The sequence below is a fragment of the Miniopterus natalensis genome, chromosome 18 (assembly GCF_054644295.1).
Source record: "Miniopterus natalensis isolate mMinNat1 chromosome 18, mMinNat1.hap1, whole genome shotgun sequence".
NCBI lineage: Eukaryota > Metazoa > Chordata > Mammalia > Chiroptera > Miniopteridae > Miniopterus > Miniopterus natalensis.
In genome coordinates, this window is record NC_142098.1 from 19,251,625 (window position 1) to 19,276,119 (window position 24,495).

The 24,495-nt window shown below is 39.2% G+C and overlaps 1 protein-coding gene across 2 annotated transcripts; it reads left to right on the forward strand.

Annotated features, from left to right (window-relative positions):
* Nucleotides 1-191: 191 nt before the first annotated feature.
* On the forward strand, nt 192-14,090 carry CMC2 (C-X9-C motif containing 2). 2 transcript variants are annotated; one of them, XM_016196879.2, is made up of 4 exons: nt 192-297; nt 7,285-7,400; nt 11,598-11,669; nt 13,722-14,090. In XM_016196879.2, exons 2-4 carry the CDS (start codon nt 7,320-7,322, stop codon nt 13,806-13,808), a joined length of 240 nt encoding a protein of 79 aa, XP_016052365.1. In that variant the 5' UTR covers nt 192-297; nt 7,285-7,319; the 3' UTR covers nt 13,809-14,090. The 2 variants fall into 2 exon arrangements, with proteins under 2 accessions (XP_016052365.1, XP_087683265.1); XM_087827139.1 differs by having other exon boundaries at nt 221-297; nt 12,148-13,722.
* Nucleotides 14,091-24,495: the final 10,405 nt, after the last annotated feature.

The following is a 24,495-nucleotide window of genomic DNA, read 5'->3' on the forward strand; positions in this document are numbered from 1 at the left end:
AGCAGAAAATATTGTCTAAATGCAGTTAACCTCAGCCGCGACATCTGACTTGTTGGTTCAGCTTGCTTTTTGCAGGGCCTCTGTGGACTCGCTTCCCCTCCAGCTCCCGAAAAATGGGCCCGTCCTGGACCGGTGGCGCATGCGCCTCAGAGGCCGCGAGCGGCGGGGGCCGACGGAGCGGGTCGGCTGTGGAGAGCGTAGGAGCGTTCCCGCCCGGGAGCTGGCCCGGCTCTGCGCCCCGGCGGGCCGGCCTTGGCGTGCGGCATCTTCAACCGTCCTCGTGTGGCAACGAGTCGGGTGAGTCTTGAGGGTCCGGGGGGCTCAGAGGAGCGCTCTCTCTCCGACCGGGGAGGCCGCGGGACACCCACCTGTGCCCTCCTGTCCTCTGCTCGCGTGCGCCCCTCCGTGCCGCGTCCTGTCGGGACTCTCCGTCGTCCTTGGAGGTTGGGACCTGGAGCGCTCGGTCCCCGGGGCGGCCGTGGCCTCCGCGCCGAGGGTTTGGTCAGGGTGGCTACAGGTGCGTCCTGAGCTGACCGCCCTCAGGCTTTTGCCGAGGACCTGCTAGTAGAGGGCAGGCTTTGGCCTGGATCCTTCACTCCCCTGCGGTCTGTCCCGCCACGCTCGAGCCTTGTGACTGAGGGCGTAAACCCATCGCGCCGACCGTGAGGAGGGGAGCCCCGGGCACGGCGTTCGCGTGGTGAGCGCTCAGTGCATCGTATGCTCGTCGTTGCTGGTTGTGTAGCTTAGAATTTGCATGTAGGAGAGCAGAGGCTGTCCGGGCGCGGCTCAGCTGCAGCCAAAGTTGCCACCAATCCGTCTCGCGATGGGAGAGGCCCCTAAGATCGCCACCAGTCCACTTTTCCAGGAATGTAAACGTTCATGTCCCTTTTATTCGGTGACCGTGCCTGTGGCTGCGCAATAGGTGCTTGAAGTAAATCCGAGTTCTGGCAACCTTCATTAAAAAATTTAAATGCATAAAAGAAGTTTGCGCTGGCAAAGGAATTTTGTTGTGACACCCTTTGTATCCCCTTTCCTATACAATACAGGCTTCTGTACTTGTTTAGTTGATTTAAAATGAGCCTGGTTTCCATCCCCCTCCTTTTTTTTTTTTTTTAAAAAAAAACACCTGTTGGGGTCTGAACCAGTTTTCACGTCTATGATAATCCTAAACTCAACATTCAGCAAACATTTATTGAGCATTTACTATGTGCAGTTATAAGAATATTCCCTCAGTAGCCTGTGCATTCTTTGGAGGTGTATGGACTAATTTTTTCTCCCCTGAAATTCGCGTGATTTGGCAGGGTGCTCAGTACCGAGTAAGTGCTGCTAAGTGTTCAGGGAAAGCTACAGCTTGGCCCATTTCTTAAGAAGCCATGTGGTGGAAGTTAGAGTTGTACAGCCCTCCCGGAGGCCCAGCGGTTGCTCTCAGTAGCAGTGGGGCGTGGTCTGTACCAGTCACTTAATAGCATGTGTTTAGATTTTGGTCACTTTGCAGCTGTGATAAGTAGAAGTGGGTAGGGTAGGTAGTTCCCTGTTACCTGCTGCCTGCTACCTCTGCTGAATATGATGCATAGTTTAAGATAGTTGGAGAAAAACCAGTTTAACTCATCCCAATGCTTTCTGAAATGTAGGCTTTAAAAATGTGTTTTAGAAAGCTTTAAATATTAGTTTACAGGTTTTTCTGGAGAACAGATTTTTTCAGAGACTTTTCTGGTCTTGTTTTCTGCTTGTTTTAAAATGACATTAGAAATTGCGACTGTAGTGAAAATTTCTTTCTGGCACAGCCACACAATAGAAGAATCTTTCCAAAGAAAACAAAAGTGACATTAAAATATGGGTTTCCCCCTTGTAATCATAGAACTGGTAAAATGTGTTATTGGAAGGCTTACTCTCTTTTCTTTATGAGTTAATGTATTGCTTACTCTTGGTTAATTTTCTGACATTGTGCCACCTGGTGGTTGAAATCTTCTATCATAGAATACTCATTAGAAATATTTTACCTTTAAGTCTTTGTAGGATAAGGTAAAGGAGTGAATACAATATGACTAATTTTTATATTTGTTAGTAAGAGTACCCTACTGCTTCTACCCTCCCAGCTTACCCTCAAGTAAAATTTTAAATTTCTTGTTATGGACCTATTAGCCAGTTATCAAAACATCAAATTGTCACAGCTGAATATTTATTTATTTATTTATTTATTTATTTATTTATTTATTTATTTATTTATTAATGAACATTTATTTTTAAGCTGACTGTTTTGGTATCAATGGGTGCCTACTTGTGGGTGGAGTTGGCATGGGGAGGGAAGTGTTGTAATTGTGACAAGTTAACCCTTCTGATGTTTTCTAAATGCCAGTGGGACTGAAATTTTGTTTTTTAACTGATTAATAATGAGATTTATCCCTCTCTTTCTCATTGCAAACACCCTTGCATGAAGGCTTATCACAAATGAATATTCCCTCTTTGTTTCAGTGGTGCAGCTGATGTTCATAAGTACCTTGGCAGTACCCTTTAGAAATTGTTTTCTGTATTCCTAGTAGTAACAGGTGTTTATCATTTGAATATGAATTTTGGTTTTGGAAATGTCTTAGTCATTTAATTGCGAGCTTAGATTTGAGAAGAAACTTAAGAATACAATGCCAAAATATACTCTGTGACATCCCTAATTGTCTCTTTTGCGCACTTTTGGACAGATAACCAAGAGCTTCACATAGCATCCTGTTTCATTGTTGGACAGTTCCATGAAGATGATATCTGCCTCTGTAACTTCCACCCTTTGGTTTCTAATCCTGTTCTCAGAAACACCTCAGAGTAAATTCAGTTCAGCCTTTTCTGTTATGTGACAGAGCATTTCAGACATACAAATAACATTTTACATATGTCACATGCACTGTTCACTGTTTCAGAGATTCTCACATGTGTTATTTTAAACCTTATGACAAACATGGAGATATATAGGTTAAGAGTTAATTCCCTTTTAAGAAAGAAAGAAGAGACTTAGGTCTCAGATCAAGTAAACAAAGTGATATAACTTACGAATAGCTGAGTCTACAATTTTTGCCTTCAAACCACCCTCTCCCTTCAAATTCATTATTTGTCCAACTTAACCAAGTTTTTCCTTTTATCTGTCTCCTCTGTTGGGGCTCCCCTAAGTTGGCAAATATTACCAATTTCATTAATAGTTTCCTGTTTAAATCTAGCATCAGAGCGGTCACTATCCTGAGCACTCTCCCCAGGAATATTCAAATTGTAAATATTCTGGACATGGCTGATCAGGATTAGTATAGTACTGCTTTTTTTCTTGATGTAGACAGACCCTCTATTTCTAATAATACAGGATAATATTACATTAACATCTTTGGAAACTAGGCCTAGAATTAGTGCCTGTTGAACTTGTAGCTAACTGGAAGCCTTTTGGGAAATTTCTATCTGAATTTATTTCATTCACAAACTACTGGGAAGGTATGTCTTTCCTTTTTGAACATGGGAAAAAAATTGTTGTGAGAGATTACCTTGGTAGTAACTCTGCCACTTACTGTGTGACTGGGACTTAATTTTGCCATGAAAATGTGGGTAATGTGTATTTTGACCTACAAAAAGACAATTTCTTATGATTCAACTGAAGGTACTTACTTCCTATAGTACTTGGAAAGGTACTTGCTTCCTATAGTTATTGGGAGGATTATTAGACTTGTGCCTAGCACATAATGTTTAACAAATTATTTTGCACACTAATAATGTAGATATGCTCTTATGGCCTTGAAGAAATTTCAAATAAGAATTGGAACATATATTTAGATTTTCTTTTTCTTTTTTTTGTCAATCCTCACTGGAGGATATTTTTTTCATTGATTTTTTTTTTTTTTTTAGAGAGAGTGAAAGGGAGGGAGGGGAGAGAGAGAGAGAGGGAGATGTGAGAGAGATACATTGACTGGCTCCCTCCCACATGTACCCAGACCTGGCCGGGATCGAACCTGCAACCCAGGTAGGTGCCCTTGACTGGGAATCAAACCCGCAACACCTTGGTGCTTGGTCCAACACTATATCCACCGAGCCACACCAGCCAGGGCTATTTAGCTTTTCTTTAGTTCATAAAAATTACTTTGAGTTTATAATAGTGTTAGTAGAATCGGCTTAAAATTTTTTAATTATTGATTTTAGAGAGAAAGAGAGAGGGAGGGGGAAAGGAAGAAGGAGAGTGAGAGAAACATTGATGTGAGAATAAAACATCAGTTGGTGGGATCAAACCCGCAACCTTTCTGTGTATGGGACTACTCTCCAACCAACTGTCCCACACTGGCCAGGGCTAGAATAGGCTTCTTAAGATGACTAGTGGAAGGTAGCAACACTCATTTAAGTGTGTTCTAAGAACAGTGCTATTGTTTTAGAGTTATATATATCATGATATACATTTATGTTTATATACAACATACGTGTATGTTTTTTATCTCTGCAGCCAAGTGTCTTCTCAGGTGTTTACTTTGCCAATTAAAGAAGTCATTTCAGTAAATCATCAGCTTGTTTCTGAACTGCAAAAGCACAAATTTGAGGGTTGGTTGATAGAAATAAGCAAAAATACTTTGTCAAATATATTTACAAAATAAAATGTTAAAGACATTTGCTAGGTGACTGAACCAGTGTACATCTTCCTTCAGAAAAAATAAGTGAGGAAGAAACCAGATAACTGATACTATACATAAATATACGTGCATAATTGATACTTAAATTGCTGTACTGTATGAGACCTCATTTTTCTGAGGCAAAAAATTTATATTATTAAAAAGACTTTAATCAGTGACAGGCAAGAAAACTTGAACTAGGCTGCATTTCCAGTTTCCATTTCAAATGCTCAGTTGGGTGAAAGCCTGATTTTCAGTCTTCACCTGCGGTATAGCGTGTGTGTGTGTGTGTGTGTGTGAGTTACTCAGTGAAATAATGATGTTATTTTTTTAAGTTGAAATCTGAAATAGGTATGTTGTGATTATTTGGAGTTGTCGACATTTTTAAGGATTTTATTTGTTGGGAGCGGAAAGTGGATGGGCAGTATGAATTTCTCGGAACTTCTTTTTAACAGCTTTAAAGTATAATTTGCATATTATAAAATTTACCCATTATAAGTGAATTCAGTGTTTTTAGTAAACGTATACAATTGCGCAACCATTACTCCAATCCTATTTTAGAACATTTTCATCACCCAAAAAGATTCCTTGACGTCCATTAGCAAATTAATTTTCCACTCTCACCTTCAGGCCTAGGCAACTAATGATCAGCTTTTTGTCTACAGATTTGCCTTTTCTAGACATTGCATATAAATGGAATCATACAATGTAGTGTTTTGAAGCTGGCTTCTTTTAGCTTAGTGCTTTTGAGGTTCATTCATGTTGACACATCTGTTAATTTCTTTTAATTGAGAAATAGTATTCCTTGTGTAAATATACTACATTTGTTTATCCACTTACTTGGTTATTGGACATTTGGATTATTTCCAGTCTTGGCTGTTATGAATAATGCTATGAATATTCACATACATATCTTTGGATATATAGGGTGGGGCAAAAGTAGGTTTACAGTTGTGAGTACATGAAACAATTTATTCTTGTATTAATTATTCTTGTATTATTTCCATACAAACAACTGTAAACCTACTTTTGCTCCACCCTGTATGTTTTCATTTCTCATGAGTAGATTCTTAGGAGTGCAGTTTCCAGTCATATGGTAAGTTTGCATTTAACTTCTTAAGAAACTGCCAGTTGTCTTCCAGATTGCCTGTACTGCTTTACATTCCCCATAGCAATACATGAGGCCCATTTTCCCCATATTCTAACCAATGCTTGGTATTGTCTGACTTTTTGGTTGAAGATATGCTGGTGGATGTGTAGTAGTATCTTATTGTGGTTTTAATTTGCGTTTCCCTAATGACTAATGGTGTTCAGCATCTTTCATGTGCTTAAGCAGTTCTGTATCCTCTTTAGTGAAATATTTACTCAAATCGTTTGTCCATTTTTGGGGTCCGTTTTAAACATTGGGTTGTTTGTAAGCATTCTTTATATTATATTATTCTAGATATATTTGTAATATTTGTAAATATTTTCTCCTACTCTGTGGCTTGTAGTAGATTTTATTTTTTGAGCAGTTTTAGGTTTGCAGCCAGATTGAGCAAAAAGTAGAGAGATCCCGTATACCCTCTGCCCCCACACACTCACAACTTCCCACACTATCAACATCCCCCACCAGAGTGGTATAGTTGATGAACCTACATTGACATGTCACCAAAGTGTGGGTGGCCTGTAAAGTTTTTAATTTTTACGAATTTTTATCATTTTTTTTCTTTTATGGATTGTGCCTTTTATATATCTAAGAACTCTTTGCCCAATTTAAGGTCATAATTTTCTCCAATGTTTTCTTTTTTAGAGCTTTTAAAAGATTAAAGCAATTAATTGGTCCTTTCTTTTGGTAATCTTTTCTGAGTTAAAAAGAATAGGTTTTAAAAAGACAATAGGTTTTTCCAGAGGAGGTATAAGATTTAGGTACTCATCAGTAATTAGTGATATGGGAAAGTAAGTAAATGTCTCCCAAGTTTAAAAAAAAACCAACAAAACAATAGGTGTATAGTGCTACATAACTATAGCACACACCTCATAATAATGCTTTTCCTTTGACCTTGGCTGCTAATTTTCTATGTAAATGAAACAAACCAATTTCAGGGATTTCAGCTTCTTGTTTTCATGGTAATAATTGCATTTTCTGGGTATATCTGCTAAATTTGAAAAATTTATTTTCCACCTGCTTTTTGTTTCTTTTCATTGTTTAGATTTTCCTAGCCAGCTGTCAGGAAGAAAGTAGTCTATATTATTTCACACTAATGTGAGAGGGTTAATTTTCTCTTTAACCTCTCAGAGGAATACACATTTTTAAAGGATTAATAAGCCAGTTCTCTTAATTGGTAGAATTTCATCTGAACAAAATGAGCTGTAATCAGTTTCAGGACTGTGGGGCTTACTAATATAGGCAAGCTGTTTCTGCTTGATCACTTGTTTCCAGGATCAGGTCTGTCAAGGAGTCCTGCTTATTTCTGAACTTCCATGTTCTCTAAACACCTGATAAATTACTGAATCTGTTAAATCATTGGATAAGGAACCCGAGGCTCAATTTTAATAATTTGCCTAAGGTCAACATTCTTTTCTGATAAAGGTCACTGGAGGTTGTTACTGAAAATATGAAAATAGTTTTAGGTTGCATTAACAAATATAGTCACACATATTCAAGACACTCTTGTATCCACAGGTTGCTCTGCTGTGCTCCATCACCTTCTCCTAAAGATGCATCCTGACTTATCTCCACACTTGCACACTGAAGAATGCAACGTCTTGATTAACTTACTTAAGGAATGTCACAAAAATGTAAGAGTTCAGAAAAATGGCCATAAAGTAAAAGTGAAACTTAGCTTTGACACACTGATGTAATTGAAATGTTATCTTCACTAATGGAAGGGAATGATAATGTCTTAGCTTAGTAAAGATTAGCAATTGATGCTTGTAATTTTTCAGAAGTCACTTCCTTTTATGATTAGTAAAAATCAAGGATGAAAGTTTGTTAGGGATCTTTTGAAATGATATGTGTTAGAATCCATATTCTTACAATGAAATACTTTTCCTAAGTACAGGGCACTAGAACAATTATGATCAGTTCTGACTCTTCTTCTGATTATAATGGAATTAGTCTTAAGGTTTTTCTGTTCCTTGATGTCTACCATTCTGTGTTTAAAGGAAATGGAAACATTTTTATAATTAGATATTAATTTAAATTATGATCGACCTAACTTGACAGGTTTACTTGTTAGTGGACTAGAAGTAAAATTCCATAGTTAAAACCAAAATAGAAAGAAGCCCATTTTTGGAATGCATTAAATTGAGCTATTTTTACAGATGTCGACTATTTAGCTTTTTTTTTTCATATAGCTGATGCATGAGACTGTTATAAGGAGCATTTGTGGTATTCTTTAATTTTGCATGCTGCATTATTTTCTTATGATATTCATAAACTGTAGGTGTACCAAATTATAATAGTAGTAAGTATGAATTAAATGAGCAAAATTTTAAGAATAAAAGTAAGATAGTAAGTAAAACCTATGACATGTGAAGTCAGATATTTTGACTGGTTCAAAGAATGTTGTTGATAATGTACTTTAGGAAAACTGTATTCACCATCCATTTAAATCAGGAATCGATATTGTAAATCCTCTTAGCTTTAGCTGTTCTATAGGTATGTGGTAGTATCTCATTTGGTTTTAAATTGTATTTCCCTGATGGCTGATCATTTTGAGTATCTTTTCATGTACTTATTGGGCCATTCATATAAAGCCTTTTGGCAGTATTTAAAAATTGAGTTGTCTTATTATTGAGTTGTCAGAATTACTTTTATCATTAAGCATACAAGTTCTTTTTGTCTGATAAGTGTATTGTGAATATTTTCTCCCAGTCTGTGGCATCCTTTTTCATTTTTTAAGGACGTGTTTCGAAGAGCAATTTGTAAATTTGATGAAGTCTTATTTACCAGTATTTTCTTTTGTTTGTGTTTTTTATGTTTTAAGGATCTTGTATATTTCCTGGTCACAAAGATTTTCTATTTTTTCTTCTGGAAGTTTTATAGTTTTACCATTTACATTTAGGTCTGTGATTTATTTCAAGTTATTTTTTGTGTATGGTGTGAGATATGAGTCAAGGTTTCTTTCTTTCCCAATGGATACCCAATTATTCCAACATCATTTATTGAAGAGACTGTTCTTTCCCCACTAAATTACCTTGGTGCCTTTGTCAAAAATGAATTGACCATTTGTGAGTGGGTCTATTTCTGGGTTCTCTGGTCTGCTCCCTTGATAGATATGCTATTCCTGGGCTCTCTGGTCTGCTCCATGACCATATATATATGTATGTATGTATGTATATATGTATACACATACACACAAGGTGTCTCAAAAAATTTATACACACTTTAACAGCTGATTCTATTACATTTTGAAAATGAAATGTGTTTTAAGAAATACTGCCTTTATAATTATTCAAAGTGTGTATACATTTTTTTGGGACACGCTGTATATGTCTCTTCTTAACACCAGTTAATTCCAAAGTTTTCTTACTGGGGCCAACTGGTCCCCTGACAGATTTGTATTCTTCTTTGTCCTAATTCATGTTCCACACTGCATCTAGAGTGACCTCTCCAATGTAAGTTTAATCATTGATCCCCTGTAATGGCTTCCTTTGTCTATAGAATAAAACCTTTCATGAAACTGGCCTCTGCTTATCTTTTAGAGCCTTTCTTACTATCTTCACTTCCCATTTGCTATGCCCGTTTATCACCTTCCAGGTTTTATTCAGCTTAATTTGTCATTTCCTCTTCCTTTTCTTCTTTCCTGGCCTAGATTCTCTTGGGATAGTCGCTCTGTAACACCATACATAATACATTTCCTACTTTGTGGCAGTTGTTCTCACACTTTTTGGCCTCAGGACTCCTTTACACTCTTAAAAATTATTGAGGACCATAACTTTGTTTATGTGGACTGTATCTATCAATATTTACTGAATTTAGAAATTAAAACTGAGAAATTAAAAAATGATTTCTTTAAAAATCATTATATAATAAACTCATAATAAACTCATAAACATAATAAACTCATATGTTAACATAGTTATTTTTCATAAAAGCTCTTAGTTTCTAAAACAAACGAACAAGAGTGACATTACTTTTGCATTCTTACAATTCTCTTTAATGTCTGACTTAATAGAATACAGCTGGATTCTCATAACGGCCTCTACATTCAATCTGTGATGACATTACACTTCATGTAGCCTCTGGAAAATTCTACCGTACCCATGTTAGAGGATGAAAGTGAACAAAACAAATAAGATATTTGATTATTAGGAACATAGTTTTTACCTTATGCATCTCCTGGAAAGGTCTTGAGGACTCCTGGATATCCCTGGACTACACTTTGCTAACCATTGCTTTATAGCAATCACTTCATTATTTGTCTCCTCCCTTTGACTATTTGCTATGACAGTAGAACCTAGGCCCACCTTGCTCACTGTTGTATCCTAGCACCTGGGCCATTGTCTTCCACACATTGATTAATTGATTCACTTATTCAGTCAATTGCTTAGCCAGTTTGGCTCTCTAGAAATAGACATCAGGCACTAGTGAGAGGTGCTATGTGTGTACAAGAGAATTGCAGTACATGGGCATGTCTTTTACCAATTCCATTGAGCATTTTGGGTTTTTCACGTAATGTCACAAGAGTATAATTCTTATTTGGTCTTAATGTTCAGGTGAAAGCAAAAATATAAATTGGTTGTTTTTCTTGGATTTTTAAAATAAGATGTATGTATATGGGATGATAGGAATAAATGTAAGCTAAACTATGAAATATTGCCTTGCATTCTAAAAGTTTAATCCTTTCTGTTATTTCTACTTGACAGAAGGTGTGTTTTGAAACTGCATTGTCCCTGCTTATTTGTTTTTAAGGAAGTAGTTTAGGAAAAATACACAGAAACTATTCATTCTGAAGAGGTCATTAGGTAACCAGTAGGAGCTGTCAGTCTATCTTAAATGATTGCCAGAAAAACTTTGGTGGTTTTCCAGTGTGGACCAGAAAAGTACATTTAAAGTTGTAATGAATTAGGGAAAAAAAGTCATAGCATGAGGCATAGCTTACTAATTATGTGTTGCCTTGTTTTCATGAAAGCCTTAATTAGAGAGAAAAGGAAAAGACGTGCTTATTATTACAACTACAAGTTCAGCATTTACGGTATCATTATAGGAGATTACCATTCTCTTCAATCCACCCTTAAAAATGGCGACATGCAAACACATTAGATATGGCCCTACTAAAATTGAGGTTATTGACTTAAGTCTTCATCATAATCTACTTGGAGCGTACTTTTTGCCATGATAATAGTTATAGGACTTGAAACCACTAGGAGATTTTTATTTTTGCTTTTCAAACAGAGCAGACTGAACTTCAGACATAGATTTCCTTATATTGTGAATTAGTGGCTTATTTATGTAACCCATATAGGCCATCTAATAACAGTGTTACATGTTTATGATTTATTTTGATAACATTTTGAAAGGAGGTAAATGAGAAAATGGCTTTGGCACCAAGTGTTTATTTAGTAGCTCTTCTACGGGGCAGTGTTTGCTAGTGAAGAAAGTTCACGTTAATGTGGCCCCACTGCTCTTTGACATTTCTCCCTGTAATGGAGGGTGAACTGTGCTGCGACTTTAACATGCCCTTAAAGAGACATTAGGAAATAAAATTCACACTCTGCTCTATGAGGTTTGGCAGCTAAGTAGGCTTCCCATTTAGCAAGGAAAAGTATTTTTTTTATTTTATTTCTACCTATAGAGTGTTTATTCCTCTTTTTTAGGAATGCCAGGGTAAGCCTGTTTATTTGTATATATTATACTTGTGATTTAACTATTTGCTTATTAACAAGGTGACACATTAAACCCATGCTATAAGAATAAGTATTTAAATTCTATGTGCCAGAGACCTTAGCATATTATGGGATGAAGTATTTTACACTTTTTCTTCCTTTTAGCACAGCATTCTGAAATTTTTTGGTCATTGCAATGACCTTGATCGGGAGATGAGAAAATGCTTGAAGAATGAGGTAAGAAAAGTGTTGCGGGATGGAAATGGTTACCAATAGAACAGAACATTTTTAAACAATATTATATATTACTGCTATTATTATATTCCCCTCCCCCCTAAAATTTTAGTATAATAGAGAATAGTTGACTTTATATGTATATACCCCCCTAAAACCTAGGGGAGAAATGAAAGCCCCTTTGGGGACAATTTTAGAATATCACTGTTGTTAAGCATGCACATAAATGAAAACAACTTCCTTTTTATAATCACTGTAATTCCTCTGGATGAATTTTAAAGTTTGGGAAACTGACTTTATACAGTATATGATTGTCTACCCACTATGCTGTATACCTGAAACTAATACAAAATAATATTGAATGTAAACTAACTGAAAAAAATATAGATGCAATGGGAAAAGAGGATTCTCTTCATAGGACTTAATCTATAATTGTCTTTGTTCAATTAAAAAAAAATTGGGAAATTGAATCTCTTTTCAGCAAAAAGGACCTGTCAATCAGCAGTTGGCTACAGCAGGTAACTAAAACTCTCTGGGCCTCAATTTCCTTATATAACATGGTGAGGCTGGACTTAGGCTCTTTACAGCTTTAAAATTTTGAATTTCTTTATAATTATGGTCTGTATAAACCATAGGGATCTAGTTTGACTATTTGCAAAGACTCATTTCCTGAACCCAATTTTAGGCTAAGATTTGGACTTGGGTAGATAGCCAAAATACTGAATTCATTGTCTTTTTACAGGTACTGCTAACAAAACAAGGTGCATTTTAAATTGTTGAAAAGAAATTTAATGTCATTTTTGTTTTGTACGTCAGATGTTTTACATCTAGAACCTTTAAAAATCTATAACTACTAAAAATCTGCCTTCTAATTTTCTTTCATTTTCTGTGATTTTGAATGATTTACCCCCATTAGCTTTGTATTGAAAGGTATTAGATATAATATTTGAAGCTGTCCAGCATCTATCTTTCATTTTTATATTTTCTACTTTGGTCTCCCCCTTCCTTCCTGGAATCCCTTTCCAAAGTGTCTTTACTGTTTGAAGAACTTTCCAGAGTTCTGAGTTAAGGGTGATAATTTTCTTTGTGTGAACAAACATGTACGTGTTTAAGTGTTTTAAACTGATATTTGAGAAGAGTTTTTCCTTATATGCAAAGGCTCATTTAGATGGCAACTAAACATAGAGCTGTGTTCCTTTTTAATAAGATTATGGAAGGATGAAGCCCACACTGTTTTATTTGGTATAGCTGTTTGTTTCTCACATGCTTTCAGTTGTGTAACATAGCTTTTTTCCTAAGTTTAGATTTTTTTTCTCCTTACTGTTTAATGATTTTGCCATTGGTTTGGTGATTAGATCATAGGATATTTTCTTCTGAGGTAGTTCCGAGCTGTTAGTGACTATTTGATAGAATGTTGTACATACTCTTATTTTGTCTGAGTATATTTTCATATAAATTTCAGATTTTCTCCTCAATTTATTTTCTATGTCCTCTGTATGGTTTTTATGTTGCTTCATTACCTGATATATTGACATTTTTCTGTCCTTTCATCCTCCAGAGATTGTGAGTGGGTTATCTGTAATCAGATATTTGAAAGACTATAGCAGGCAATACGAAATAAAGGGCAGTAGGAGAATTTACTGGGAAACACGGGTTCAACATAAAAAACTCTGGAACAATAATTAAATAGATAGTGAGCTCCTTATAACTAGAAGTATTCAATCAGAAGTTGGGTGATTCAATAGGTTTTGAGCTCCTGGAGAAAAGGGACAAAACTCATTCATCTTAAATATTTCCTGAATTCATATTTTGAGAGGAAATTAATTCAGTACAGAAAAGACTTCAGCATCTGTTAGGATGTAAATACTGTACTGTATTGAATAAAATTGTACTAGACTCTAAGGTCACAGTTTCCAGTCTCAGATTCAGGGAAATAAAAGACGAGTTCTGTCAGCAAAAACATTTTTATTTTGCAATTATTTTAAAATATTTAACTTAATTGATGTAAATGGCACTATAATCTGCTCTTTTCTCCCCCTTCCTTTTATTTTCTAGTACATGGAAAAGAGGACCAGGAGCAGGGAGCATGGCAATCAGATGCGAAAGAGACTTTCTAATTCTTCAGGAGAATCTGAAGCATAAATTGTATTTTCACTGGATGTCTTGGCTGAGAGAACACCTGAAGACTCTTGGTTGATAAAACCAAAAGAATCCTATCTCATTCGGTCTCCAGAATCTTTTGAATAGCAAGTGACCCATGAGAAATCATGCCATGGAGAAATATGGAAACCCTGGATTCAGAATATATGTTGGGCAGAGCCTTAGTACTCTGATTCCTTTACCAACGCACCTGACTTTTAATATGTTTAATGTACAGTTAATATCCGAGTAACCTATCTCCCTTAATAAAATAATTGACTTGAATCCTATTTTCTCTGTTCTCTTAGACTTTCCTGGAATTAGGGCAAAATGGTCCCATTAGACTTTCCGTTTTGACAACGTGGCAATTCTGAAGTTTAAACATTGAAGATACAAGCTAAAGCAAAAAGAGTTTGAGAAAATTCCCAGCTGTGTTAACTATATGAAAATGTTTCAACTTTATTGCTTTTAAAGAACTGTTTTCTGAAAGGTTAAATGTTTAACATTGATGAAATTATTTCTAATTAGGATTTAAGTCTTGGCAGACTTTGGTTCTTGCTTGGTTGGATGTGCCCACCACCCTAGGTGCCAGTTAACTCCTGGGCATTAACCTTAGGCCAGCATGCCTTCTCTTGCTGGGTACAGGGCTCTTCTTCCCATACTCATTTTTAGCAGCATTCTCTCTGCCTGGTGTTTCTGAGCCTGTAAGAATCTGAAAGTCAGCAACTTCCAGCCACATGACAGCAGGGCTTGATCTTGTCAGATAAGTTGTCAACAGACTGTGAACTGTGAACTTCTCGTGATATCTTTGTATGTTCAGCATGAGACCTTGGTGGTGTCAGTGTTTAATGAGTGATTTCCCCATCACAAGAAGTGTTTAAGAGACTGGACATTCACTTAGCGAGGTGTTTACACAGGATAACAGACATTTGATGAAGGGTTGGAGGAAGAAGCAGAGTGCAGAATTAATTCTGAGGTCGCTTTCAAGACGGAGGTTTATGAATATTTATTCAGTCATGTGTTCTCCTGTGTCAGGCAGTACAGGTACAGAAATGAGACATTTTGTCTTTAGAAGCTTGTAGTAAACTGACAAATTGACTGTTACAGTAATGTAGTAAGAGCCATGATTAGGTAGGTGTCATAGAAAACATAGAGCATCCATGCCTAGCCCTCAGGAAGAAGGAGCCATTCCAAGAAAGCTGCTTTGCACAGGTGACCTTTGACAGATGGAGTGAAAATGGAATACATCCAAGTCATTTAGCATGACTGGAATACGAGAACTGTTGGTTGAGGAACATCAGAAATGGCTTTTAAGTCTGTTGGAATTTTTTCTTCAATACTGTGGTGACCAGTTGCAAATTTTAATATGGTGATTTGGGTTTCTTGAGAGGGGTTAGTTGGGGGGGGGGGGGGGGGGCGAATATTTTCCATTTGTATTTTTAGTAAGATTTTTCTGGTTATAGTTTGGAGATTAAATCCAGGGAGACGGATTAGATTTTGCCCTAGTTTAGGTAAAAAATGAGGGCCTGAATTAAAGCAGTGGCTTGGGATCAAGAGGAGTGACTAGATTTGAAGGGAATTTGAATATAGAATCAATATGATGGACAAGGTGTAGCATATAAGAAAAGCCTAGGAGGTCTCAGGTATTTGTTTGGTTTTTGCCTGCTAGCTGCTGCTGCCTTGCCCTGAGGGGAGGGAGTACAGGAGAGGTGTGGTGTGAAGTGCTGAGTTTGAGGTGTGTGGATGCTCTGGGTGGAGATGGCTTTTAGGCTTCTGAGTATTCAGATCTGGAGCTTACTAGAGTCGCCTGGACTGGAACAGACTTGGGCGACAGCAGCATGCAGATCAGAGCTAACAATCCTTGGCCAATGTCGATAGTGGACCATGTGGGTTTTGTAGAACAGAATGAAAGTTTTGGGGTACTTAATTTTTAAGTTGTATAAGTACTACATTTTTATGGAACAGTCAATTTGTAAGTTTTACAGATTAAAAGTTATCCTGTATATCCCAATATCACAATTTCCCAGAAGTATCTATAGTTGACAGTTGGGTGGGGCTTCTAGGCATTTATATTAATATTTCAGGACTGGAGGGGGAGCCCCACATATGGAGAAGGAGCAGGCATAGAGGTAGAAGGCAAACCACAGTGATTGGTACCATAGATTACCAAGAGGGTTACGGAGGAGGGAGTGTCACTGGATCAGAGTAAGGGCTGAAGTGGCAGTTGATTGGGTTTCTCTGTTGTCTGTGACCTTAGAGCCCTTTAGTGTGGTAAGGAGTGGGTAGAAGCTGAAGTGGAACTGGAGGATATAAGCACATTTGAAAAGGCTTGGCTCTGAAGGGAAGGACAGTGTAGGATTGAGAGAAGGACTTCTTACAAAACCAAAAGAAAATGGTGAGTGACATTTGGGAATTCGTGTATGTTGAAAGAATGCCAGAAAAGAGGGAGTGACTAATTTATGGAGTGAAATATTTGAGGATGCAGAAATGCATGAGATTCAGGGCCCATGGTGACAGTGATAATGTTTTTTCTAGAAAACAAATTAGAAACTGAAAACTTGAAGCACTGTAGGACATGTAAAGTATTCTTTTCAGAGAGCAATAAGTGCCTTTCTGTGCAGGATGTAATGTTTCTTCTACAAAGAATTAAGAGCAAGGCTCTGTTTCTGCTCTCTGAGGACCAGAATCTCAGATACACCAATATGGCCACCAATAACCAGTGATATGCCGGTAAATGTTTAATGACTGGCTCTCAAAATCAAAGGTGCTAATTTGTACTATTTGCCATTTTTTGTGTTGTAAATATTCCTGCCAAGGCAGACTTCAAGCTACCAAGCTGATGTCACCGAAGGTGTAGTTGGGAAGATGTATGTTTAGTAGGCTCTCCTGAGCTGGTACCAGCTGAGTCCAGCCCCCCATGGCACACCACTGCTGTGCAGAAGGAATTGCAAAGAATCAAGTCAAATGGTTGCCCACTGATGATCACCTTTCTCACCGCTAATGTTTTGTCAGTTGAAGCACCTGTAATATAAAATGTATGCTAAAGCAATACTGTTATGACTTGTGCGACAGCAGCTGTAGTTGAGGACCATTGGAGTTCAAAGAGTCTCCAGGGGCATGTCATTTTCTAGAAGAGCAAATAACCATATGTCAGGTAGATTAGGAAGGAAGTGAGACCTGCCTATGCCATTATGGATGGTTGGATTTGTGCCCTGGCAGCAGAGTTCAAGAGCTCAGATGCCCTCAACCCTCTTCTTTTTTCTTTATTTAAAAAAATATATATATTTATTGATTACAGAGAGAAGAAGGGAGAGAGAGAGAGAAACATCAATGATAGACAGTCATTGATTGGCTGCCTCCTGCATGTCCCCTACTGAGGATCAACCCCAAAACCCAGGCATATGCCCTGACCCGGAATCAAACCGGTATCTTCTGTATCATAGGTCGATGCTCCACTGCTGAGCACAATCCTCTTCTTTATAATCATGTCACCTTGATAGCCAGCCATCTCAAGAACTGTTGGGACCTGCAAAGATGGGCTTGGGCTAACTATAAGTTGTTACCTAGCTGTATGACTTCTGACAGGGTTCTCAGTCTGGATTTCAACTCTTATTTTTAAAATGAGATTGTTGGACTAGTTTACTGTTTTGTTTACCACTGAATCCTTAGTATATCAGGCCTAAGCACTAAATAATCTGTAGGGGATAACTTTGTTTGCAATAAAAGATGCTGTAACTGTAAAGGCAATCTTACCCGAGGCTTTGTTGTTGTTTTGTGTCATTTTTTCTTTAAATTTCCATCCCATCTTGGTCTCAGCTCCCCATCTTCACCTCTTTTACCTCTGTGGGATGGCCACCTTTACTTACAGGAGTGTATCATATCCGTCAAGAGCACTAAGGCTAAATATAGAAGGTCACAAAGTCCTGCTCAGAACTTTTCTCCTTGCTCCTGTCTGGCCTTCCTCCATACAACCCTCACAGTACTGCCAGAGAAACACCCCACACGACTGATAAGGTCTTACTCTGAATATTCCAGGTGTTCCTGATCCCTGTAGAATAAAGTACACACTCAAGGCCTTGGCAATATGAGGCCTGTCTACCTTTTTAGCTCCCTCTGGGAAAGGAGTTTGAGAAAGAGAAAATGCTGTGGAGTTGGAGCACTGGGAGCAAGGGAGACACTGGAATGAGATGAGAGGAGAAAGGTGGGCAGGGGCCTTCCATGTACCTGGTCCAGTATTGTCCAGTAGACCTTCCTGTGATAGAAACGTTCATGTATCTGTGCTGTGTGATTCAGTAGCCAGTAGCCACATGTTGGGCTCTTGAATTGTGACTCTGACTGAGGGACTGAATTTTAGATTTTATTAAAAATAGCCACATGTGGCTAGTGGCTGCCATATTAGACAGTGCTGGAAACATTTTGAGAAAGTTAGAAGGGCACCCAAGCAGGCCAAAGGCATGACTTCCCTTCTTAAGAAAGAGCTAAGACTCGGAAGACCTGGTCCTGACTCTGCCTCCCACTGTGCCTGTGCATTTATGGCACTTGATCTCCCCTGTTTAGCTTCCCGATCTGTAAAATGGGAATAGAAGAAAGATTGGATTACATTCTTTCCAGTGCTAAATTCTTGACTCTATTGTGATTTGCTTTTTATTTGTGTAAATATTACCACACCTAGTCATATTTAATAATAGTGAGTTTGCTTTAAATTACATACTGTGGCTGTGTAATTGGGTGTGTGAGCATTGCTGCCTGTCACATGCTCTCCCAGGGAAAATTTTCTCAGCTTTCTGAATGTGGACTTGAGTTTAATAAAAAATAATTCTTTCCTGCTCCTACTTCGATTGATTTAATACCAGACTATCTTTACTAAACAATTGATTAGCTCATGAATATACCTCAATTTATACACTACCAATATTGAAATACTCCCCATATCACCCCCAGCCTCTAAAACATGTGGAAGGGGGTTTTGGGATTTGAGTCTGGAAAACCCCAACTGTATTGCATGTGATTGAGAGGAGAGAGCATTTGCTGGATCAGCTGGGTAAGTGATGTTTCTCAAGTAGCGTACTAATAAACTTGAACATATAAAGGATTGGCCTGCCACAGCTAAGAACAGCTTGTAACTCTGATTTGGAATGTCATATTTTACTGTTACTTAATTAAATCTGAGAGCAGTGATTGGGGAAGTGGGTTTTGTAAATATTGCTCTGAAGCTTTCACATTTCAACAGAAAACAGATGCCAAGTCTTTTCATTATTATCGATGTTCAGTTATTGGAGTAAAACACAAATCTAATCCGTGATAGAGTAAAATGTCAACAGTGGCCTGGGGCAGGGGGTGGAGGAAGAAAAATGGATTTGTCAAGTTTGAATGAGGAATGAGCTGACTGGAAGTCTTTTTTTTTTTTGCAAAAGAGTCCTAAAAATGAAATATTTATCAGCAGAGGGATATAGAAACACAATTATAATTTAATGTGAGTCATAACACTGTGTTGTTCAACCAGGGAACAAAATGACTTCGAGGCAGAATAAAATCACTTCATTTGTGTCACTGAAGAACACCACGTTCTGTTCATCTGCTCATGTCCTCTGGTTAAATGGCTGAGTGTCTCCTTGTTCCCCAAGTGGTCAGTGGTTTTATTACTGGCCATTTTTCTAGGGTTGCTTTTCAAATAATTAAAACAATAATAATGCATTTATTAAGTGCCAGGCACTGTGCTTTGTGCTTTTACTTGCATCATCTCATTTAATCCTCACATTACCCTATAGGGTATCATCACCCCCATTTTATAGATGAAGAAACTGAGGCACTGAGAAATTTGGCAACTTACCCAAAGTCTAGGTATCTAGTCTACTAGGTGTCACAGCTGAGGTTTGAATCCATGACCTCTGATCTAGAGCTCAGCTCTTAGTCACTTGCCCTCTCCTCTAGTAAGATGGGCTTGAGAGCTCCCTTTACTTCCTCTCAAAAGCCCATGTGGCAAGTTTTGCTCTGCTGTGTTCAATCTTGATCGCTGTCCTTGGGGAGGGCTAAAGTGCATAAGGTTTTGGCTGTTTTGTGATACCTGCGCATTTCTGCATTCTTTATTTTTTTTACTGTAACTATTCAGTGCCACTCAGATTTCTGAATGGGAGAGGAGACAGGATTCAGTAGCTTCTCAGGGATAGAGAACAAAATCTTCCCTACATCTAAATAAAATTTTCACTTCTGGGCAGGGAGGATATTTTTTCTTCAGATATTTAGTGTTCCTGACTTATAAGTTAACGCCCTCGTTTTCGAAGTGCAGCAGGCACTTGAGTTCTGTGAGCTGGTGCCACAGAATGCCGCGTTCACGTATGCCTTTCACTCTCCAAGGATTTATGGAGCTCCCACTTTGTGCCAGGCCCTGCGCTATGTGTTGGGGACATACTTGTGAACATGACAGGCCTCACTCTGCCTCCCAGCATCCACAGTGTTTTAAATGAAGGCACTATTGGCATTTTAGGCCAGCCAGTTCCTCACTGTGCGGGTCTGTCCTGCTTATTGCAGGCTGGTCAACATCCCTGGCCCGGCCCCAGTAAGCTCCCAAGCGGGATGGCATAAATGCCCGCACACATTGCACCCACATGCCTCCAGAGGGCGCTACTTCCCCTTGTTGAGAACCACTGCAGGGAAGAGATTTGGAACAAGCAGGAAAAGTTTGGATGCTGTCCCCACCGTTGTGGGTGTGGTACACACTTGTCCTTTTCTAGAAATTTGGCTCATATTAAGGACAGTAGAAGGAGGTATTTGCAAAAGCAGAGGGAAAACGAAATCCATTTCTCAGCGTCCTGCACTGAGAAGTTGATGTGTTTATATGCTCCCCGCAGAGGTGGGACCAGGGAGGCTGCTTTCCTTGTGTTTTTCGTCCCCTCCTCCCTGCTTACCCACCTACTTCACTACCGCTCCCTAGCCCCAGTCTCCACCAAAGGGTAAACCAGATGGACCTGAATAACTGAGCGTGAGCCAGAGACGGAGGAAGACCCTGGCCAGGAGGCCTAGTGAGGGGTTAAGTGACCAGGAGGGGGGGAAGGAGAGAGGAGTGGAGGGCTCCTTGATAAGACCCATAGCAGCTTGAGGGCAAGGGTGAAGACACGTTCTCCCATCCTCTAGACCCTGGGTGTGTGCTGCTTCAGCTAATAGCAAGATTTTCCCCTGGAGCCCCCCTCCTTCCTGTTAGCAACGTGTGATGAAGTTTAATTTACCAGTTTCTCTTTTATTGTTTATGGTTTGTGTGTGTGTGTTCTAAAGATCTTTGTACATTTCCTGGTCACAAAGGTTTTCTAATTTTTCTTCTGGAAATTTTATAGTTTTAGCTTTTACATTTAGGTCCGTGATTCATTTCAAGTTAATTTTTGTGTATGGTGAGTCAAGGTTTCCTTCTTTCCCTATGGATACCCAACTATTCCAACATCATTTGTTGAAGAGACTGTTCTTTCCCCGCTAAATTGCCTGGGTGCCTTTGTCAAAAATCAATCGACCATATGTGAGTGGGTCTATTGCCGGGCTTTCTGTTCTGTTTCAGTGATTTAAATGCTTATTCTTTTTTTTTTTTTTTTTGGTTAATCCTCACCCGAGGATATTTTTTCTATTGATTTTAAGAGAAAGTGGATGGAAGGGAGATAGGGAGGAAGGGAAGGAAAGAGAGAGAGAGGAAGGAAAGGGTGGAGGGGGAGAGAGAAACATCGATGTGAGAGAGACACATCGGTTGGTTGCCTCCTGCACTTGCCCTGATTGGAGCTGGGGATTGACCCTGATTGACCCTGCAAACCAGGTACACGCCCTTGACTGGGAATCAAACCTGAGTGCGAGCCGATGCTCCAACCACTGAGCCACACTGGCTAGGGCCAGGTGCCTATTCTTAACACCAATTAATTCCAAAGTTATCTTACTGGGGCCACCTGGTCCACTGACCCTTCTTACTGCTAACGACTTAGTAAAGGACTTACACTGAGAAGAGTGAGGCTGGGACCCTGCCCTCCCTGGTGAAACCTATCAAGCGCTAAGCATTGTGTGGGGGCTTGGAATGAATGAAACAAACTTAGTCTTTGCCCACACGGAGTTTGGAGAGTAGTAAGAGCGACAGACTATTTAAGGAAGATAAAAATCTAACAGCCCAAGTGCCCAACAGTGGACGGATGAGTGGGTTAAATAGCTGTGGGACATTTACACATGGAATACTATGCTGCTGTAAAAAGGAAGGCTCTCTGTAACGGCATGGATGGGCCCGGTGATTATTATGCTAAGTGAAATAAGCCAGCCAGAGAAAGACGAATACCGCAGGATCTCACTTATATGTGGAATCTAATGAACAAAATAAACTGAGGAACAAAATAGGCCCAGAGGCATGGAAGCATGGAACAGACCAACGGATCTCAGAGGCGAGGGGGGTGGAGGGTAGGAAGAGATTAACCAAGAACTTCCATGCTTAACCGATGGACACAGTAGTGCGGTGAAGGCCTGGGCTGGGACAGGGGCTGGGTGGACAGGGGCAAAGTGGGGTGGAGCGGGGAGGGGGAATGGGGGACATTTGTAATACTGTCAACAACAACAACAAAAGCCTAACAAATTTTAAAGTTGAATTCATCTATGTTGGCAAGGGTGTGTGTGTGGGGTGGGGGAGAACTCTCACACAGCTGATGGAGACATAACTTGGTATAGCCTCTGTGGAATAACAAAAGTTAAAGATGTACATACCTTATACCTCAATAATGCCACTCCTACTTATATACCCAAAAGACACTCTCAGGGATACACAGAATCCTGTACTGACAATGGTCACAGCAGCTTTTTTGTAGTATTTAAGGGGGGGGAGCATTAACCCAAGTTCACGAACAGGAGAATGAATGAATGCGTTCGCACATTGGGAGGCATCCGTGAAAAGGTGCTAACTGGAACTTCACATATTCCTGTGGACATGTCTCACAAACCTGATGAACAATAAAAGCAAGTTGCAGAATAGTGTATGTACAGTATGATCCCATTTTATTAAGTTCGAAAACACAAAAGAATGAAACGTACTGCTTAGGCATACAAACATATAGTAAAAATAGAATCAAATACTTGGGAATGATAAGCCCTGAATTTAAATCAGCAGGTAACTCTAAGGAGGAGGAAGGAATGTAATTGTGCAGGGGAATGCAGGTATCTTCAACCATGGCTGTATTTTATATTTTAAGGTAAATGGGATGGTGGGCACATTAGTATTGTTGCGTTATCATTTATATACAATAGCTACCCATCACCTGTTCCCCTCCTTGTCCTTCCTGATGGAACCTCTGTTTTGTTTACTTTGAGCCACACCCCATTTTATGCATCCTATGGGAGCCTCAAGGAAGCTGACCCACCCTCATTGGTTTGAGGGTGACCCATCATTCTTACCAGCAATTGGTTCAAAAAAGGGCTAATGTGGTTCAATTGGGGCTAATGAACTTGGAGAGGTTTGCTGAAGTCTTCTGGGAAGCACCTTCTCTAAGGCTAGAGCTGCAGGAAGCCTCCTCTGTCTCTGTCTCTGTCTCTGTCTCTGTCTCTGTCTCTGTCTCTATCTCTGTCTCTCATTCTCTGACTCTCTTCCTGGACCTAAAAGAGGAAGCATGTAGCCAGCCTGCTTGCCTATGGCAGCCTTCCTCCAGCAGTGAGGGGACAGCCTTAAAAAGCTACCAGCCCTGTAAATGGCAGAGTGGAGAGATTATTCCATCTGTCGACCGTATCACTCCGGCTCCGAAGCCCAGCCCACCTTTGCTCTTCCAGAATGTGAGCCAGTAAATGTTCTTGAGGTTTAAGTTCCTTTGGATTGGATTTTCCATCGTCTTGCAGCATTCTAACTACCACATAGGTTGCTATGGAAGCACACAGCAATCATTTGCTAATCAGCCCGAAACTCAAGTGTTTCTTAATTTACTCAATTTTAAGTTTTCCTCCTATTTTTACTTAAACATTCATAGCCCACCCTGATGGTTGGCTATCAGTACTAGCAAGGAAACCCACAAATAGGGAGGAAACCAAATATTAATGGGAAAGGTCTTAAAGAGTCCAGTGTGGTTATTGTCAGATTGTCTTTTTTTGAGAACATGTGTATTAGTTTCCTGTGTCTGCTATAACAAATTACTACAAACCAGGTGTCTCAAAGCAGCAAAATTTATTCTCCCATAGTTCTGGGAGCCAGAAGTATGAAATCAAGGTGTTGGCAGGGCTGTGCTCTCTCTGAAGGCTCTAGAGGGGATTCTGTCCCTCGTCTCTCTCAGCTTCTGGTGGCTGTTGGCATCACTCAGATCTCTTTACATAGTCTCCTCCTTGTGTCTCTGTGTCTCCACTTCTGTCTCTTATAAGGACACTTGTAAGAGTATTTATGGCCACCTGGATATCGAGAATGGTCTCATCTCAGACCCTCAATTTAATTATATCTGCAAAGACTGGTTTCCCAAATAAGGTCACATTCACAGGCTCTGAGGATTAGGACATAGACATACCTTTTTTGGGGTGCTAGCATTCAACTCACTACAACATAGTTGCTCTTTGTTGTGATATGATAGTGCAGACAGGTGACATGGTTGTATTTTCAACCTAAAAAGTGGTTCCTAATTCATAAGAATAGGAATAACTAGGTCACTATTTACTGGTGTTCCACAGAAAGCATTAAGTTCTTATCCAAGTTGGATAATTGCTTAGTTAA

Bases quoted from the DNA above. Each gene is read 5' to 3' on its own strand.
- CMC2 (XM_016196879.2), top strand. From the start codon at position 7,320: ATGCATCCTGACTTATCTCCACACTTGCACACTGAAGAATGCAACGTC. The intron at 7,401-11,597 runs GTAAGAGTTCAG...TCTTCCTTTTAG, and splicing joins TTAAGGAATGTCACAAAAAT to CACAGCATTCTGAAATTTTT. The intron at 11,670-13,721 runs GTAAGAAAAGTG...TTTATTTTCTAG, and splicing joins GAAAATGCTTGAAGAATGAG to TACATGGAAAAGAGGACCAG.